Raw genomic sequence first — 20,673 nt, forward strand, 5'->3', positions numbered from 1 at the left:
GAAGGGAGACAATCCAATGGATTGAAGGAAATAAAGATCCAGCCTAGCAGTGCCCTGATACACGATCTCAACCACGTTATCTTATACTTGGTGGTGAGCATGCTGTACTTAGGTATCAGGTTTCCTTGAAGATGTTATCTGATGTCTTCTGGAGTCATCAAATTTGTAAGCAAAGCATGTAATATTTTCCTGGAAGCATCCTAAAAAATAGCAGAAGTAAGCCCAGAGTGCTTCAAAGGATCTTTTCTTAAGGTGCAGAGATTTGACTTGGATACCACTCCTGAGTACCGGGACTCAAGTTTGGTGTGTATTCTCACTGCACCTATGGAGTGTTCTTCTAAGCTCAGAAGAAAAATGTGCTGGTTTGCTGATCTGCGCTGACCACCCCATAATTGAAAATCTTGAACCGTACAGAGATGTCATTTAATTTTTTAGCACAGACAGATGCAAGTGTTCAATTCTGGACTATTGTATTAGATGTATGTGATCAAAAGGCAGGTCAGTTCTCTGAAGAGAAGTAACATCAGCCTGCTTTGTCATTAGCTCAAGCTTGCCTTCTGTGAGGCTTCTGTGGGTTCCATGGCAGACTCATTTTCCCTCCTGCTCTCCTCTGTCTGTTTTTTTTAATGCTGTCTGCTGTACTGCCAGCAGAGTCCTGTCTCCATTTGCCCTGATGCTCCTTCCAAACTTTCTTCTGTATTCTTGAGCATATAGGAGACTGTGAAATTCTCACCTTACAAATTAAGTTTCCTTTTCACTACTGTATTATTCACTGATCAGCTCCTCTTCTCTACTGTTGAGAAATCCAGGTCTACAAGTCTTGATGCTGTTGGCTGCAATCATGTTCTTCCAAAAGTATTCTGACTAGACTTTTTCCTGTTTCTAATTCAAACATAGTGTTTGTTGCGTTTTTTCAACCTCGTCCTTCACATTCTGATGCCAAGTCGTCTCTGGGGAGTGTGATTGCTTTTTTGTCTTTGGGATAACGAATGGGATATTTTATCATTATGCAGAAACACTTTTGGAGGCCTTGCAATTAGATGATGATAACTAGAATTTTGCAGTTGACTTTTAAATTAATCTTTCCTCCATCTCTGTTTCCTATGATCCAGTGATTGTTTCCTTTTCGAACTTCCAAATTTTGAAACCTCTTTCATATTCCTGTGTTTTCAAAATTAAAAACGCCAGTGATCAGTACTTAATTTTGAGTATTGCATTTCCTGCAAGTTTCTTTTGCCTGTACCTAACTCCTGTCAGATTTGAAGAGAATTTATTTTGAGGTGAGATTTTATTACTTTAACTTCCTTTTTTGAAAAAGCTTTTTTTCTGTTTTAAGAAGTTATTAATGTGTATTTTCTACTAACTGCTTCTGTAATGACTTTGTATAAAGACCTCTGGCAAATTCATCAGTCTCGCATCTGTCTGTTGGGACATTTTGATTCATGAAGTGGCAGTTGTTGGCAGGCCACCGCCAAAGTGTCCAGGAACCCTCTGCTAAATTGTCCGTATCTCACAGGGCTAAAAAACCTTTGAGTAATGCCGCTTCCATTCTGTCATATTTGATACATGAAACTGTTGTGAGAGTTTTTCCAAAGCCCTGATAGTAATGTTTTCTTGAGCACCAGTGTGGTGCTTTGTGTTGGATAACTGTAGAAGGAAATACTGCTACCGGTAGGATTTTACAATTGTGTCGGGTCCCGTTAAAAAAGTTAAATGCAGTGCTGGAACGGGCATGATTTGGATGATTCAGGTGTAGGGGGTCTGTTTACTTGGTTAGCCTGACGGAGAAATGTAACATAAATTTGAAAGGGAATCACTGAAGAGGAAAGGCTAGGTGGAAAAGGTGACCGAAAAATTACGGGTCATAACCTGTTGTCAGCAGTAGAGGTGTCACCTAGTCTAGGCTGAGAGTGACTGAGTACTTTATGTTGACCGAGTAAAATACTTTTATGTGAAATGAATTGATTTCAGCTCCACCTACAGAGCACAAATTTGTGCAGCACAGTTGGCATCTTAGGATAAGCTCAAAATAAAAAAAATCAGAACAAAGTGAATGTGAATAACGTGTTACCAACTTGCTACAAAAGACGTTCGCTGCCGTTCGGCCAAGAAACCTTGTGAAGGTGGCCTTGCAGCGGGAGCCTGCCTGTTCTGGGAATTAGAGGCCGGAGTCTCCAGTGAGGCTTGTCCTTCGCTGTCCCTGGCACTGCCCATTTCCAAAATGAGAAAAAAAAGTGTCAACAAGACAAGACTTGAAAAAATTCGGGGGGCCAGGGAGGGGTTGCCTTGGTCTTTTGCGGTCAATAGGTCTGTTCACGTAGGAAACAACGGCATCTGAAGGCGAGAGCACGCACAAAGCTTGAAATTATTTTCACTTTTAAGGGGGAGGGGTAGAATTGTAAACATATGTCTGTGATCTAAGGAGAAATCCTTGAACCTGTTACTGTCATGCAAGCTGCAGTTGTTTGTGGAGTGTGACTGATGTCCAGTAGAATGTAAAATATCTTGAGCTGAAAGGCCTTGGGGATATCATTAGAAAATGTCAGTGTCCCCCTCGGGATAGTCAGATAGCATGTCAAGTGTCACTTTGCCTGATAGTAAAGAAACTTTTTCTTTGCATCAAAGGAGAGCTGTTGAAAACGCATTTTCCAGGATTAACTTAGAACATAAAATTTACTGAGCGTGCTTGCTGCATTAGGTCATTTGTTTGGGTATCTGGTTAGTGGACTGGGCTGCTTTTTTAACAAAGGCGTTTTATGAGTATCTCACAGTCTTCTGGGGCATTGAATTTATTGGTTGAAACAACCTAGCTCCTCACCTATTTAAAAGCCTTTCTTCGCAATGAATATATTGCCTGAAAAACACCAGTCCAGCACATTGCAAATTAAAGATTTTTCACTCTGCCTGTTTTTGGAGCCGTACTTTGTACACAGTGTTATTTGATCATGCTTGCCGCAGGCTTCCCAGACATCAAAGCACAGTTTGAGATAGAACTCGGTACCCCACTGCAATACTAGCTAGATACCTACCTGTTTGATTGGGGATTATATGATTTATTTTATTTTCTGACTTGCTGTTTTCCCCCTGTGGGGGCTGCCTTCTGTTCATCATATCCATGTTCGACCATGGTTCCTGGCAGCCTGGTTATCAGAGGGGGCTCCTCACGTCTTGCTAAAATCTGCCTCCTCCTGGGGGACGTTAGGCAGTGTCTTAATCGCTTTCCTAGGAAGGCTATGCAGACAACATTATCATTATTCTTTTTAAGTATTTTTGTGCTCGTTGGGTGCATTAGAGTGTAATGTTTCCTAGTGGATAATAATAACTCAGTGCTATGTGAATATTAAAAGAGGCTCATGTGTCTCAGTTAGGAAAGGGGATTAATGCAAAAATGCTTTTTTAAGAGCAGAGCTATGATGTGGAACCGAATACAGGCTGGTGTCAAATAAGCTGCTCTGGCCTTTCCCAAGTTCTGGGTTAGCAAAAGCGGTGTGTCGTGTGCCTGTGCTCCGCTACAGAGGGTCTACCAAAGGAACAAAAAACTTTCCTGAAATGTTCTGGGTCTCTTCCCTTTCCACCTTTCAATCTGGTGGAGAAGAGAGGAGAAAATCTAAGGGGGGAGGAGGAGGTGGCCGCATGATAGCTCTGTGATCCATTGCTAGAATCCCTCCTTTCCTTCTGGAGAGGTGGGTGAGGGTGATTGCGCGTTTGTGGATTAAGTGCAACAAAGTAAAGAAAAACAGTACCTTAATCCTATTTCTCTCTTTCTTCTCCCTTCACTTCATACTTTTCATTCCCTTATTATTCATACCCTTTTTTTTTAAAATATTTTTATTCATCCATGCCCTTTTATATTTCCATGGGACACTGTTTTGTGCGCTGTCTGCTCCTGGGCACCGCACACAGCTCACCCTTTCTTTCTCCAATCAGGATGGCGGCCTAGTGGAAGAGCCCACTACTTCACCATTTTTGCCTTCACCAAGCCTGAAGCTCCCCCTTTCAAACAGTGCACTCCCTAATCAGACCCTGGGCGGGATTGCCTCAGGGCTGGGCATGCAAAACTTGAATTCTTCTAGACAGGTAAGGCTGTTGGGGGAGATGCCAAGTTGAATTTCAGCTCTCTTGGAGTCGCTGCTAGTGCCCGTCACTTCCCTGGGGAAAACGGTGGTTTAAACGGAAAGTGCGTGCAACATCCTTCTTCACATGAAATATCAGTGGAGAAACTACCTGCTGTGTAAACGTTTCACGTTACAGGACATAAAACAACTGCTTAGCTGTAATTAGCCTGCTAATTACACGCATCCATTGAGTAGAGACTGTAGTGTTACGGATTTATACCATTGAACCCCAGTATAGCTCTGCCTTGATTGATGCGAGGTTTCTTTTTTGAGGCGTTGCTAATTGTCACAGACTCTAAGGCAGAGACTTTGCGCTAATTTGTCTTTCCTGGCTGGCATAATTATTCAGTGATGAGATCTATGAGAAGTGATGGGGTTTTTTTTTATTCCTGCTGTAAGTGTCAAGACAGCTTATAGCTTTGACAGGTGGTAGGAAAGAAATGGTGCTTCTAGCACCTCTGGTCAAATAGAGCGTTGTGGCAAGAGGAATGTTTTGGCCGCTGGGTAGAACATGCTGAAAGGCAAAGAAAAGGAAAGAAAGGGAAAGCAGATGGAGGGGAAGATTCATAGACACCATGAGACTGAGAGGTCATAAACTACTGTTGATTATGAAAAGGTTATTTGTACCATATAAATTGAAGCTCCAGCAAAGATAAGAAAGAAAACCACAGAAAACCTCTGTATATCATTCTATGGTGGCTTTTCTTAAGTATGTTCTTTTAAAGTTAGTTTATTAAAGGCACTTTATCCCATTAAGCATATCCTTCAGAAGTGGAGACTGCATTAATAGCACATCCATTATCAGTAGCTTTGTAAAATACCCGAGTATAAAAACTGCCTAGACAATTCAAGGATTGGGATGCTGTGACTTTAATGACTCCATTCTCCTGTCCCTTGCTACACAAATGCAAACATTTTTTGGCGAGCACTTTTCCTTGTTCATCTTGTGACCCTCTAGGGTTATGCATGCTTACAAAAGCAATCTTCAACTTCAGCTACCTTTTGTTCAGGCATCTGTACAAAGTTGTGGAGGTTTGGGATGTTGGGTGCGTGGCGATCTTTGCCATGCCTGATTCTAAACCTGATTGTCAATAGAGTCTGTATGTATTAGTTTCTTTATCCATGCCTGTTGTAATCACTGAGGCTAAAGACTGCAGAGATAAGTAACGTTCAGGTTATATGTTGAGTGATGTCTTTAAATGCCAATGTCTTTCTTGTTCTGCTCTAGATACCGAGTGGCAATCTGGGTATGTTTGGCAATAGCGGAGCAGCACAAGCCAGGACCATGCAACAGCCACAGCAACCGCCAGTGCAACCTCTTAATTCATCCCAGCCTAGTCTTCGTGCTCAAGTGCCTCAGTTTCTATCCCCTCAGGTTAGACAACCTTCCATTCTTGAGTTTTTCCTTTCCCTGGATCTCTTCCATATTCACTGTCCTCACCATATGCATTCTGTCATGCTCCTGAGGCTTTGCAGCTACTGTTGCCTGGCTCCGTCTGTGTTGATTTCTTTACTAGCCAGTAAGCATGTTACACGGGTAAGGGGTTCTCGTGTGTATACGCTGTACGTTATCTGTGTGGGCACGTTCTCTTGCTCCTTTTTGCGAAATGTAGTGTTTCCGAAGAGCTTAAGAGTTTGTCCTAAGCTCTTTTTCTATAAATGGACATTTGAGGATGGTTATTAAGATTTGTATTAGAGACTCTTGTTAATTTTTTGATAGTTCATGGTACTACTTCTGATAATAGTAATATTTTCAGCTGATTTCTTGTGACTCTTATTAACACTGGCTTACACAGTTGCCAGTGTTAAAAGTAAATGTACGATGTTTAATACACTGCTCTTTCTTAGGTTCAAGCACAGCTTTTGCAGTTTGCAGCAAAAAACATTGGTCTCAGCCCTGCACAGTTAACCTCGCCAATTAATAATCCTCAGCATATGACGATGTTGAACCAGCTCTATCAGCTGCAGCTGGTAAGTTAAAAGACATGGCAAATAAGCTATAAATCAGAATTGAAGACATGAAGATAAAATTAAGAGAATGGCTAACTAAATTTTTAAATGATGTGACAGATCTTTAAAACAATCAGATCCTGATTTTCTGGTAGAGTTTCTTTTCAAAGAAACAAAATAATGGTTTTTGCCTCAGGCTTTATAAATAGTCATTTCTGCAATAATTATCCTTTACAGCTGATCAGCAGAACTGAAAAGTCTTTGTAGTGGTATGAGTAATACAGTATATTCTCAAGCAGCACTAACCAGTGTATTCCATGCCAGCGTATGCAACTGATTGACCAGCTGGGAACTTTGTGTCACAACAGTAATAAGAGAGAAATCTTGGCAGTGCTGGTCACCTGAATTACCTGGAGAACTTCCTTCAGTTGCCTCACTAAATAATGAAGTGTAGGGTAAATTTCCTGTAATTAATGGAATAGATATTAAACACGTCATGTGATAAGAGCTACTTGTTTTTGAAAAGTTATATACTTTTGCTATATCTGGAAATTTTACTTATATATTTATGTGTGTATGAAAATATTTAATTGGATTTTAAGAGTATTTTTAAAAGAGATACTGCTAACAGTAAGTCAGTATTTGCTAGGATTAAACATAAAATTGAGGATGGCAAACTAGCTTAGTTGCCGATCTCGATGTACTCGTCAAACTCTTACATCAGTAACAGTGTTTGATACTATTTCTCATTTCTGGTTATGTTTCCTAGTTTTGAGGAGCACAGCATTGATCTCATGCCATGGTAATAGTAGAACAGTACCCAGCTACTTGAAAAATATCCGTATAGATTGCCTGTAGATTTTAAATTCATGTGTTTCAGAGAAACACCTTGAAAAAAACAATTTAGTGCCCAGTTAAACACATTTAAATTGTGGAAGTGTTCTGGAATAAACCAGCACAAGTGATTAAAAACAAAGTGCTGTCAGAGCTCAAACTTGCCAAACCAAAAATAACTACTGGTATTTATCCTATTTGTATAATATTATAAACTTCTATCTTAATTTTTGCTTTGTGTTACAGTTTTTTCAGGGGGGAAAAAAAAAGGTTCCTATCTTTAATGACCACCTATTGCTCCCAAACTCACTCATCAGGTTTTTTATTGATGTGTTTGGTTTAAAAAAAAAAACAACAAAAAACCCAAAAATGAACACTAGACTTAAATGCATTATAAAATTTATTATAAAATATATTTGTAACAAGATTGTTATTTTTACCTCATCGACTCTTTTCAGAAAACTCCAGTGTTTCTGTCTTTTCCTTTTTATAATGTACCAGAGCAGTTCATGCAAGCTTGTTCGGCGTATCGCATATGTTAGGACCTCTGACCTCTCATTTCTGTCTTGCAGGCGTACCAACGTTTACAAATCCAGCAGCAGATGTTACAGGCTCAGCGTAATGTTTCCGGACCCATGAGACAACAGGAGCAGCAAGTAGGTTTGCCTGCCAGTTCAATCTCTCCGTTAGTGTTTGGTTTCAGTAGCTTTATTAAAGAGATTGTACTACATTAGACCAAAGCAGCTAAAGCATCCTTAGAAACAGTAATACAGCACATGGCTTGAGTATTGGAAAGAGTAGTAAAGCTATTTCGCAGCATTCAGTTATTGGAGGAAAGCTTTTCAACCCTTAATAAAGTCAATTTTTATTTCTAAAGAGATCTATTGTGTTATTTCACTGTAGAGAAAGAAATCTGGTGTCTTTTTGTCCAACAGAGAATTCATTGATTCTTTTCCTTGCCAGGTTGCACGTACAATCAATAACATGCAGCAGCAGATCCAGCAGCACCAGCGCCAGCTGGCCCAGGCCCTGCTTATGAAGCAGCAGCCTCCCCCTCCGCATCTATCTTTGCACCCCTCTGCAGGCAAATCAGCCATGGATAGCTTTTCACCCCATCCCCAGGCGCCCGGCCTACCTGACCTGCAGACCAAAGAGCAACAGTCTTCACCGAACACCTTTGCTCCTTACCCTCTTGGTAGGTGTCCTTCGTTAAAGCAGGTCCATATGAAAAAGACAGAGGGAGTATATTCTGTTAATTCAGCATCTAAATATTTTTCTCCACAGTATAACAAATACAGAAATACAAGAGCTGTGTTTATTAAATAGTGTTGAAATGCCAAACCAAAATCGTGGTACTGCAATGCCTGTCCGGTAGCTGTTCAGGTGGGCTGTATTTGCTCACCTGTGCTCTGCCTACAACTACCAGAACAGAAGATTTGCTTAATTAACTATCTATGTACATTGCTATTTATGAACTAAATATAAAATAACAGCGTCATGTTGTAAAATACACAAATGTTATACAGATGAAACAGGAATATCATCGGGAAGTAATGCAAAGTCATCTTTCCACGCTAATCAGCACTGGTAAGGCATCAGTTTTGGTCAATGTGTTGCAAGAAAGATACAGATCAGTTTGAAGGAACGCAGAAAGAGTGCTGTGCAGATGATTAGACGTGTCAAAAACATGGCTGCTAGGGAAAAAATGAAATCCCATGCTCATTTTAGTCTGAGGAGAAGACTTGAGAAACACGCAGGAATCTTCAAAAATGTAAAAGGTAGCTACAGAGAAGTTCTCTTGCACATGGCTAATGCAAGAGGTAATAAACTTCTGTTGCATAAAAGGTCATCTAGTTAAACATTAAGGATCACTTATTTGCTTTAAGCAAAGTAGAGTACTGGAATAAATTATCTGGGAAGTTTCTGAAATCTTCCTCACTGGTCATTTTGTGGTAGGTTAGACATAGATCTGTCAAGTATGATTGATGTCAAAATAATCGATTCGGCCTTGAGCCAGGGTGAACAGAACAACCTTTCAAGTGTGATTGTTTGATGTATGCTATAGACTTCATTTATGACATAGAGGGATTAATTTAATCTCTTTGTGACTCTCTTTATGCTGTGTACAATAGAATTGCCAAGCTTTATCTACTGTGCAGCAGTTAAGAAGGTAATTCTGACTGCTATGGTGAGAATTGTTAATAGCAGGGAGCATCAGAAGGCAAAAGAATTTGTGAATTAAAGGCCTAAGTCTGAGAGGTTCTTATCGTATCTCAGCTTCCTGTGATCTGCAAACATTCAGGATTATATATCAAAAAGGACCCAAATTCGTGTCACAGAAGCATGTCAAAATTATTCCCTAAATATAGTCTGAGTGATTTTGTTCTGTGTCTACAAAATACGTGCCCAAAGAATACAATACCTGCTCTGATGTATAGCAGCTGTTTGTATGACCTTTTGTCTTGTTCGGGATTTTTGAAGTGCTCTTAGCAAAATAAAATGTCAGACAGCATGGGGGTGTACTGGTGAGACATATTTTGGCTTGGCAGTGGAATGCTGCAAATTCTTCACTGGTTTAAACGTAGCAATCCAGTGCATTCCTCCAGAACACCTTTTCTGAGACAAGTGAAGAAATACTGACAACTTTAACATACTATCCCTACATCTTTTGGGGTTTGTTTTGGTTTGGGTTTTTTTTTTCCTTTTAGCAAAGTTTTAACATTTTTCGAATTCATGGGAGTTCTATTGGTGTTCCCATAAAAGCAAAAGTTCTTGACAGCAGATTGAAAATACGCATAGTAAATTATTACATGTACGTGCAGATGTCTGGAAAACAATATTTATTAATTTCTTTAGCTGGATTTTTAAACACATCTTTTAATCCTTCAGTATATTTTGGATATCTAATGACTTGTTTCCCCTTAGCTGGACTGAACCCGAACATGAATGTAAATAACATGGACATTACTGGTGGTTTGTCAGTGAAGGACACTTCTCAGTCCCAATCTCGCCTTCCTCAGTGGACACACCCCAACTCAATGGATAATCTGTCTAGTGCTGCTTCTTCGCTTGACCAGAACTCCAGCAAGCACGGTATGTCGCATTTAATCTCTGTGTCAGTCTGGCTCATTGAGACTTGAGTCATATTGCGATTGTAATTTTTTCTCATGTTACTATTTTTGGTAAGTGCTCATAAAAGGTTGGTACAGAGCGCCCTTTGAGACTGTGATATTTTTAAGATGATTTCTGCAGTCACATTCAGCAGAGCACTGAAGTTCTCGCAGCTACCATTTCCTGCATGCAATGTGTTTTTTCATTTGCTGAATCTTGTTGCTCAGAACATGGAGTTGACGTAAAACACAAGCCACTGGTGTGGGCAAAACAAGGCCCACAAGCTTCCCCTTACTCCAGTTCTGCACACCTTCAATCCAAAAAAAGTTACATTGGCTTTCTCCCACAATTTTTCCAATATCCTCAACTTCTCACAGCCAATCCTGTACAAAGGCATGAGGGATTACTTAATTGCCCACCCTGGGAGTTAGGAGCACAAACTTCGTATTTTTCCAGAGGTGATTGCTAATCTGTTTGAACACCTTTATCCCTAACGCCTCCAGTATCCTGAGTCGTTTATTCCTTTATTTCCTGTACCAGGTTTATTCTGTTAGAACATGGTGCTCTGTTAAATTTATCGTACCCTGGATTTTATTACGAGCAGCATGAATTATTTCTTTTGCAGTAGTTTTTTATTCTGCAAGTAGCTGCACAGCTTATGCCAAATTGTTATTTGATAGTTTGTAGCAATGTGAGAATGGCCATTTCAAATCATCCATCCCATCAAGAATGAATACCAAGAGAAGGATGAGAAGGGGGCTTGCCTACAGTGATATTTCTTAGTATGCTGTCTCAGCAAATTCCTATTTACCATCAGTGTAATGATTTGAATTACTTAGTCTCTTTTTGGCAGTAAAGTCATCCGAATTTTTTTAACTTGAGTGTCTCGATTGTACCAGCGGTGTATCTCACAGCTGTAATTCCTAGTAAGGCTTCAGAGGCTGTTAAGCCTTGCTTGCTGTCTTTATATTTTAAATTTCTTTTTTCTCTTTGAAATACAGAAAGAAAAAAAGAAAATAATAACGAAGGATAGGGACTGATGAAATTCCATACCCAAAATTAGTCCCACTCCTAAACAAAGCCTTTCCATTTCATTCATTACAGGTGCTATACCTGGAGGTTTAAGTATTGGTCCTCCGGGAAAGTCCTCCATTGATGACTCTTATGGCCGGTATGATCTGATTCAAAACAGTGAATCGCCCGCCAGTCCACCTGTAGCTGTTCCTCACAGCTGGTCACGTGCCAAAACCGATAGTGATAAAATTTCCAATGGCTCCAGCATAAACTGGCCACCAGGTAACAAAACACAAAGCATTCGTGTTAAACTGATGTCCTTAAAGCGTATTGTTGGTTTTATTTATTGAGTCCTTGTGCCTTCTGATATACAGGAGCTTTGGAGAATTATGACTTTATATACTCTTCTTTTTATTATCTTTGAAACAGAGTTTCATCCAGGAGTGCCATGGAAAGGACTGCAGAATATTGATCCTGAAAATGACCCCGATGTTACTCCTGGAAGTGTTCCGACTGGGCCTACCATAAACACCACGATACAGGATGTTAATCGCTATCTTCTCAAGAGTGGAGGTAAACACACAAATTACTTTCACATCTGTTTATACTTTCTTTTTCTTTCAAAAAAAACCCCAAACCAACAAACTTCTATGTTATGGATGTAGTATATTTTTGCATGCAATCCTAATCTTATAATACTTCAGCTCTGAACTTTCACTGAAAATGCAGAAATACTTGATTTAAATATGGATCTAAGAGGTTTATGGTTTTCCATGGAATTTAAATATTTTTATATTGGAAAATGCTATGAGTTTTAATATAAACTTCTGTGGTCACTGGAAGTTTTAGTAACATGTAACACTTTGTTTTGAACACTCTTTCACTCTCCATACTGACCAACCTCTTACGTGTACTTTGTGAAATACTCAGAAGACACAATACAAAAGTTCCACAGTTGTTGAGGCAGCGGGCTTCTGTCACACTGATCACTTGTAGCTGTGTTACAAGACCAGTCAGCAAAATAAATTAGAGCTGTTTTATCCCCCAAACCATCAAAGAAAGGGAAAAAAAAAAAAAAAAGGAATTGTCTAGTAAACTAGTATTTCCCAGCGCCGTTTCTATTCCTTTTGTCCTGGCAGTGTTTACTCCAGAATTAAAAGGGTGTTCGCTAAAACAATAAACCATTGGGACTATGCTACTTGTTAAGTAGATGTACTGAAAGTGTGGATCAAGGGAAAGGTGGCCTGATTTAATTGTGATCAGTGTGATGAAACAGGCAAGTTATCTGCACTCAGAGCACTCTAATATGCACAGGAGTAGTATAATCGGGACCTGTTTGGGTTAAAAATGTGGATTTTGTTCTAGTAGTTACATCGTTGATAGCTGTGTGGATTGTAAATCAGAACTGTCCTGGAAACAGGTTTCCAGCTCTGGGCTTGTTAACTCAGGTGAAAGGGTGTGAAACATGAGAGAAAGGAGGCAGGGATTTTCATTGCCTTGAATGATTTTAGTTGTCTTTTACCAGAAAGCAATCTTTATTTAAGCTGAAACATGAAGTATTTGTGTGCAGGAGTAATGTTGAATTAACTTTTAATGACCCAAATGTACTGCAAGGGGCAGGCAACCTGGATGGTTTGATGTTATAAAAAGCAAAATAAAAAGACATAATTCAGTCACAGTCCGGATACGGTGCACCCAAGAAATACTCCCTGTTGGCCAAAAGCCTACCTCTACAGAGCTATACCTGTAAGTTAGATGTTACCTACTAGAGGCCTTCCTTCTTTATAGAAGGACAGTATACAGTAGCTCTGTTGGTATATAATCTTTCTGTGGAATGAAGAAATAATTACGCTACTCAGAGAGGGTCATTATAGATGATCTTTGCAGAAGTAAACAGGCCCTCAAGAGCCAAAACCTTCTGAAAAGCAGTGACTGTTGAGGTCCATGTATGCTCCCTTTCCTTTTTAGCTTGTTAGTAATATTATTTTAGTTTAAAAATGTAGCTGCTAAACCTGGTTCTTCATGCTCATATAACCTAGTCGTTTGCTCCTAGATAAAGTGATCTGTTACTGTCAGTACCCCTCCATATGAGATTGGGGCTTTCATGACATGCTGCCAGGAAGAGGCTGTCTTTGAATACTACAGCTTGAAGTGCACGGATTGTACTAACGGAGCTGCAGCCCATGTGGAGGGTTACTATACCGTCCTTGCACTGTACGCTTAGGAACAGACAAAGCCTAAGCTTTTGGGTTGATTCTTGTTTTGCTCTGTTTGCTAATGAAGCTTTGCAGGGTCAGCTACTACAAGCTGAAAGTCTTAGCCATGTGCAATCGAGAACGGTTTCATCTCTCTGGGCATACGGGCCTTCAAATCTGATATAATTCCCTCACTTCTGCCTGGGGAATAGATTATTTCCAGAGAAGGCCTTGATACAGAGTTATTTTGCTTGAGACTGATGTCTGTGTTGGTGTGTTCTGTAGAGTGCAATGAGTCTGGATAAGGTAAAGTTTGGCTGGTTGCTGTTCCAGTTGAAAATGTAGCCTGTGTTTTTGATTCAGCTGTGGGGGATGAGATTGTCCTTTTACTTCCCCTCTTCTACCTCAGTACAGCGCTCTTTTCCAAAGAGCTCACTTATTTTTATTAGTCAGTTTAAAATGTTTCAGTATCACAGTATATCTGTGTATGTCAGGAATGATAAGTCACCTAGGATACACACTTAATTTTGTTGGTGGCTAGAGAGAATACTTCCAGCTCTTCTGGTCTTTATAATGAAGATATTTTATTTTACGTTTAGTTTCTTTCATTTGCTGCCAGTAAGGAAGTTGTGTGTATGCTTAGATAGATTGTAAATTATTTATCAAGATGGTTTCAGGCTGTTTCATTTAATGTTATCAGTTTGAGAAGAGATTGCTAAAATACATCCTCGCTTTGCTGAAAGTCTGCAAAATTCTAAAGATGTTTGTGGGCATTAGGATGTAGAAGTGCTTACCTTGAGTAATTTAGGACAAATCACCCATGGTAAGAGGTTAGTTTATCATATACATCTATGCTCATCTACAGTTGCCATTGCTTACGTCAGCTGGCAGAGCGCCTTTATAAATGGAGCCCGTTCCTTGAGACTAAACAGTTTAACACTGATTTTTGAGAGAGTCACACATCTTAAAGGAAATGCGGAGTTTATCTTCTGCATAGGCACTAGTACATTTGCTACTGTGCCAGCTTTGTTTTCTTTTCTACTAAAGACTTCTGCTTCACTTTATCATGCTTTCTATAACATTTCATTCCTAGACTTCAGAGACCAGGCTGATTAAGGAATTGCATGGTTTGTATTTGCACATAATAGATTTGCTTATGTCACACCAAACATCATTATGCCCATCTTTCTTAGTTGCTTCTCTGCTGGTTCTGCAGGGTCATCCCCAACATCATCTCAGAATGCCACGCTGCCTTCATCGAGTGCCTGGCCGCTTAGTGCCTCCGGCTACAGTAGCTCTTTCAGCAGCATTGCATCCGCACCTAGCATTGCAGGTACGAAAAATGGCCTTTCTACTTTCACATCCTTCTGCATTCTGAGAAAAGGCCCTAGAAAGTGCTTTCCTGGTTATTACAGTAGTGCTACTATAGACAAGCATATTTTTTAGCACTGTGCTAGGAAGGCAGCTCTCCTGGCAGCCCTTCAGTGGTGAGCGTTGGATGGTATGCCTGGAATTGTGCTAAGGAAAAATGTATTTATTCCACTTGGTGCCACGTGATGTCTCTCTCTGTTGGCATCGAGATCTTTTAATGGCTGTTTCCATTGCAACTTTGAGGAGGAATATTCTATTGTCTAGGACCTCAGCAGAAATACCCCTTCTAGACCCTTCCAGTAAGAACTGATATGAAATTTCTGTTAATAAACTCACTGTTAAAAGTGAGCTCAGGAACTGTTAAACTCACTGTTAAAAGGAGCTCTTCAGCTCAGGAAAAAGTTTAGTAGTACCTTGAGGAGGTACTCTGGATGGCTGTGGAGGGGTTGGGTTTGGGACTCTTAAGTGTCTTTTAATAGCCAACCCGAAGCCTGATGCTGCCCTATATTACTGAGATTGTAGATGCTCTAAATAATTACCCCATTCTTTTTAATGAGCTATAAATTCTGGAGCACCTCTCTCTGCAAATTGTGGAAATTTTGCTTGCGAACTGGGCTACCTAAATATCCAGTTTGTCCCATTCTAAAAATGTGTTGGGGCTGTTGTATGGATTGTATTGGCATTTTCCTATTTAATCCATGAAAACCCTCTACTGCTTTGAATAAATGAAGCTGCAGCCTCCAGGTCATACTGCAGAATGCAAAACAAAAAGGGTTTGTCTGAAATATTTTACTCGTCCAATGAAAGGAAGAGAAAGGAATGGCTTGCTTTTCTTTTATCTGCCATGCATTTCTGCTTTATTTGCTTTTTATTTTTTTGCAGTGTCATCTAATCTTTATGTTAACCCCTTGAGAAATAGTGACATAGCAACATCTAATCAGTGGTAATGTGCATGTATCATGTGCTACATCACAGGCTGAGCTGCTTTGAGTTCTAAAATGCAGGTTTTCCCCCTTTTCCCCCACCATTTTACCCTTGCTAATGTCTTCATCATCATTGTCAAATTATTTTTGTTGCTACAGTTTGCAAGAAGATGGGGTAGTGGTTGCCCTTTCACTTGAATTGTTATGATTCAGTCTAAAATCATTGAGCTAAATGATAAACAGGCAATTTGGGGAATATGTGCATGTAACTGAGGCTGTGATTTGGTGGCTGGTCTTTAGGACTAATAAAAAACCCCTCAATTGCTGCCTTATGCACTTGATTCAGTATAAGCTTTATCTGCCAGTTCAAATCTGTTTTTTTAAAAAATCACAAGAGTTTTGCATCTTGGACTTTGTCAGACCAAGTGTTTCCTTACTGTCTGCAGCCAACATTAAAGCATTAAGGCAGCACAATGACAATATCGTGTGCTGTGGCAGAAGACGCAGTCGTGTGACCATTTCAGCCCATTCCAGTCAAACACGTGCTGCTGATGTTAGTAACGGTGCGACTGTGCTAGGGCAAGGAAATTGGACTCAACATATGTTGGTACAAGGAAGAAAGGCAGGGATGTGTAAGTCTAAAGGTGAATAAAGGGGTTTGTTTTGGTATCCGTAATTTGAATCAATTTTGTCTGCCCTTCTGAATGCTAAACTGTATTTATTATTCTTTTGTATTGTTCTATAAAACTCTGATTTGGCAGGAACAGTAGTAACAGTTTAAAAGCTGATTAGGGAAATAACAAATTGAACAGTAAAAAGTTACAGAGAGTGACAGGTTGTGATAATGGTCTAATCTTCTGAAGGCTTCATTTTTCTCAAAGATGTGGAAAAAAGAGTATCTGTCACTATGAATATTCAGAAATACAGGTTTTATTGGTCTTTGATCTTTGGAATTCTACTATATCAGAAGAATATATGGATATACTGGTTACTTTACATTAGATAAAATGAATTGTGTAAGAAAAAAATGGTTAAGTTCTACTAAACCCTTGAGAGAGACATTCTTGAAGTACTTCATTATAATTTTGATGAAATTAGGTTTCAAATATTTAAGTCAATTTTCTGGCCTTATTTTCATGTATCATCTTTTACAAGAAAGTGAAATAGTAGATTTTAAAAAGGGAACTGTATATGTAGCAGGTGTGAGAGTCATTAAATACAAAATTCTCTGAAAATAAATAGTGTAAATTTATTACACAACAAATAAATTCATCTATTACAAAGTAAATACTAGTGTAAGTAAGTTCAAAGAATATAGGATTTGTATCACCGGATGGTATAGAATGCTGTCCTTTTCTCTCCTGAAAAGTTGGAAAAATACAGTCAACGCAGAAGCTTGATGATTACCCATCCTACTTGGTTTAAGTTGCTAACTAAAATGTTATGTATTGTGTAAAATTGTTTGTTTGTTTTCTATTGCAGGTAAATTGTCAGACATCAAGTCTACGTGGTCCTCTGGCCCAATCTCTCACACACAAGCCTCTCTATCCCATGAACTATGGAAGGTACCCAGAAACACTACTGCTCCTACGAGACCACCTCCAGGCTTAACAAACACCAAGCCATCGTCTACATGGGGTGCCAGTCCCCTGGGTTGGACCAGCTCTTACTCCTCTGGTACTCTTGACTTCTGTGTTTTCTAACACCACAGCGCCTTCTTTTTATAGTTGTTTGCTTTTATTCTGTGTTACAATAGTGAGGCACCCCACCCTGTAGCTGTGTATTAGGCTCCAGAAACTTGAGGTTTAATACAAGTAGAGTTTGTCTGTTTTGGGGATGAAGCTTGTGGCTGTTTATTTTTGTTAGGATAAGTTGTAAAAATAAAGCTGTCATCTTTTAGGTGGTCATATTAGCAATTTTATGTAGGAATTACCAAATAATTTCACTCCAGCTAGGATTTTTTTTTTCCACTTTCTTAATTTCTATAAATATATTTTAAACATGTTTCTTGTTTTGTGGTATGATCTATGACTGCCTATGAGACTTCAAGATGAGCAAATCAGCTCATGGAATTTAATATGGAACACATTTTCAGAGCATGGATGTGAAGGATTTTAGGACCTGACGGCGTTGCAAGGCCCTCAGGGAATGTTTTTTAATTTTTTCATGCAGGCTCTTTTTTTAGATGTTGTTGTTTTGCTTAAATACAAATATGAGAAACCATGGATCTGGCTAGATAAATATGTCTCTCTTGTTTGTGAAGTATTGTCAGCTTGAAAAGTGAGTATTACACCTATTCTATACAGCTGACTATTAATCTGCTTTCACTCAGTTGGGAATTAAATGTTCCTTCCTCTTCTTGCCATTTATTATGTACTTGTTTTCACCAAAACCCCACCTGGTGCACAGACACTGCTGGTGCCAGGATTCTCTCGAACCTGAGTGTGGTCACGCCTGTGGCTACAGTAGTACTGCGGTTTCTCAAATGCCGCTTATAAATATCAAGCTTGTACAGTTTCTCATTGTAAAACACGAGGCTGGAGTTGGAAAAGCAGGTTTTGTTGGTTATGTCCTAGTGTCTTTAATCAGAACATTGTCAGTGCAGAAATACCTGTTTTGAATAAGTCGTATACATTAATTTATCATTGGCAAGATAGCAGAACGCTGCAGTGCTATAAAAATCTTTAATAGCAACCAGCAATCTGAGCTTGGACATCTGAATTGCTTTTAAAATGTGTCTTCCAGGTTAATTCTAATGTACCCTGAAGATACAGTTTGTCGCAGTGTCATACCTGCATCTGCTGGTTTCCTAATAGTTATTGTGGGAATGTGAAAAATCCACAGATCTTTTAAATATAACAAAAGCAGGTTTTCGTTCAGCAACCTTTCATTCCAAAGATGACAATGATTAAAGATGTGAGGAAACTGCTGTAGGATTTGTTTTCAGTAGTAGTAATTCTTGCTAGTCTGTTGTGATTCCAGATAAGTTTTCTTCTTGTAACATGCTCTCCACATCACGATATAATGTTCTTTTGTGGAATTTGTATTGCAGGCTCTGCATGGAGTACTGACAGCTCAGGGAGAACAAGCAGCTGGCTGGTTCTTCGAAACCTCACACCCCAGGTAAATAGAATTGCGCATTAACTAGCTATGAAAAGAGACTTGTCACATTTAAGAGATCATAAGAACATTTATCAGCCTTGGTCATTTGGTTCATTTGAAGGAAAACTAACTATTCTGCTTTTATTACAACTGTCTGTCTTCTACAGGGAATTTGTTAAGTTTTCAAAATGCTGTCAAATCAAGTATGAACTTTTAAGACTGCATTCGGTCATTCAGTGTGCCTTGTTTATGTATGTGTAAGTTTGGAGGTGAACGATGTTTTAAAGCAGATACAGAGATGTAAAATCTGCTTTTCCTATGTGGTTTCGGGTTTTGTGGGGGTTTTGTTGTCATTGTTGTTCTTCTCCTAAGTCTGTCAAATCCTCTAGTTCTCCAAGTAGTGTCATTCACCAGGAAGAACATAAGCCACAAAGCCTTGAATGTAGACATCCAAATCAATCTTGGGGGAAATATAGTTACATATATGAACAATGTGTTTTTCCCTTGATTTATTTCTGGACTTCTGTGGACTTCTAATGATAAATATAATTTCTGTCACCTGTATTGGGGAATTTTGTGCACTGAACTGTGGGGAAGTCTTCAAAAGACAGGATGCCTCACTCAAAGAAGACCGTGATAAATCTATAATTAAATTCTTATGGAAAAAAAATTTTTTTTTTTCCTTTCACCTGTACTTATCCTTTAGCTTTTAAAACTTGTTTAGTTAACAAGCACTTAAAGTAAAATCATAAAAATACAGATAACCTTTTCCCCCTCTTCTCTCTTACCAGATTGATGGTTCCACACTGCGGACACTGTGTTTGCAACATGGCCCTCTAATAACATTCCACTTGAACCTGACGCAAGGGAATGCTGTGGTCCGATACAGTTCCAAGGAAGAAGCAGCCAAGGCCCAAAAGTCTCTGCATATGTATGTTTCTGCTCTCTCTTTCCTTTGTTACGAATCCAGTTTTATCTCAGAAACTATTTTCTTGGGCATTTATTTGCTAGGATGCACAACTGATCACTAGCTAGTTTAATCTTATTTTTGAAATTACCTAATAAGATAGAGAAAAAGTAATTGGGGGCTAGTTTCTCATACACTATTGAATAAGAGGTCATTACAAAACCTGGTAATAGATATTCACCATTAATTATGTGCTCAGTAAGGATTTGTCACCTATATAAGGCTGCAAAGAATTTGTAAGATGTGATAGGAATTCCAAAGGAAGTTCAGAGAGAGCATGAGACAAGGTTTGAGCTTTAGAGAGCAACAGGAAGGACAAAACAATGATAAATAATGTGCTTATGGTGGTCACCCTTTTTAAAGGAATTATGAAAGAAATTGAAAGAAATGTATGACAACAAAAGGTGCTTTTTGGGTGTTTTAAAATCCGCGGGACTAATTGGCCTACTGCCCAAGAGCTGGAGAATTTGTGTGATAAAATCAGTGACATTAGGGAGGATTAAGAATATGGAGACTGATGTTTCAAAAGAATACCTAGGTGCTTAGAGTTGGAAAGAAATTTTATTTATCAACAGGCTATAGCATGAGTATAATGAAAAATGCTGACCATAGCAGAAACATCGTTTGGAACTAGCTGTACTGCTGGCCTGATTACCTTCCCTATACTTGGAAATGCTGGAGCAATGGCTACTCCACATGTAAAGTTGCAACTACATTTCCATTATAAACTGTTTGACAGAAATTGTAGTAGTAATAATCATATTAATGACCGTGTTGGTTTTTAAACTATTGATCATTCCTTAATTAAATATTACGAAGCAGCATTCAGAGCAATTGGAGATGAAAAATTGACTCATCTTAATTACATCAGTTCAGATGTGTGTGTCAGGTAAAAGAAATAATGCCAAAGGCACAATGAACACGTGAGTTTAAAGGTAAGTTTTTTTGATAGGTTGTGGCATAACTATAGTTACACTGCTGGCAAGGACAGGATAGACCTTTCTGAATGAAAAGGGTTGAGCTATATATGTGTTTGGTTCGCTGGCAGGCTGACAACGGTAAAATAGGGTGGGATTTGTGGAAGCTAACAG

The 20,673-nt window shown here is 39.1% G+C and overlaps 1 protein-coding gene across 2 annotated transcripts in view; it reads left to right on the plus strand.

The window, feature by feature from the left end:
- Positions 1 to 20,673, plus strand: part of TNRC6C (trinucleotide repeat containing adaptor 6C) — a gene marked incomplete at its 3' end in the record, with an annotated part of 86,918 nt that overhangs the window by 64,058 nt on the left and 2,187 nt on the right. Inside the window, exons 10-21 of one of the 2 annotated variants that reach the window (XM_082008202.1) lie at positions 3,904 to 4,077; positions 5,344 to 5,490; positions 5,964 to 6,086; positions 7,472 to 7,555; positions 7,863 to 8,094; positions 9,825 to 9,992; positions 11,115 to 11,306; positions 11,454 to 11,597; positions 14,436 to 14,552; positions 16,996 to 17,190; positions 18,566 to 18,636; positions 19,407 to 19,546. In XM_082008202.1, the coding sequence (XP_081864328.1) occupies positions 3,904 to 4,077; positions 5,344 to 5,490; positions 5,964 to 6,086; positions 7,472 to 7,555; positions 7,863 to 8,094; positions 9,825 to 9,992; positions 11,115 to 11,306; positions 11,454 to 11,597; positions 14,436 to 14,552; positions 16,996 to 17,190; positions 18,566 to 18,636; positions 19,407 to 19,546 (1,787 nt within the window). The remainder of the gene's footprint in view (positions 1 to 3,903; positions 4,078 to 5,343; positions 5,491 to 5,963; positions 6,087 to 7,471; positions 7,556 to 7,862; positions 8,095 to 9,824; positions 9,993 to 11,114; positions 11,307 to 11,453; positions 11,598 to 14,435; positions 14,553 to 16,995; positions 17,191 to 18,565; positions 18,637 to 19,406; positions 19,547 to 20,673) is intronic. The other variant, XM_082008203.1, reaches the window with a different exon arrangement.

This window comes from Phaethon aethereus (assembly GCF_964289735.1).
Source record: "Phaethon aethereus genome assembly, chromosome: 18".
Taxonomy (NCBI): domain Eukaryota; kingdom Metazoa; phylum Chordata; class Aves; order Phaethontiformes; family Phaethontidae; genus Phaethon; species Phaethon aethereus.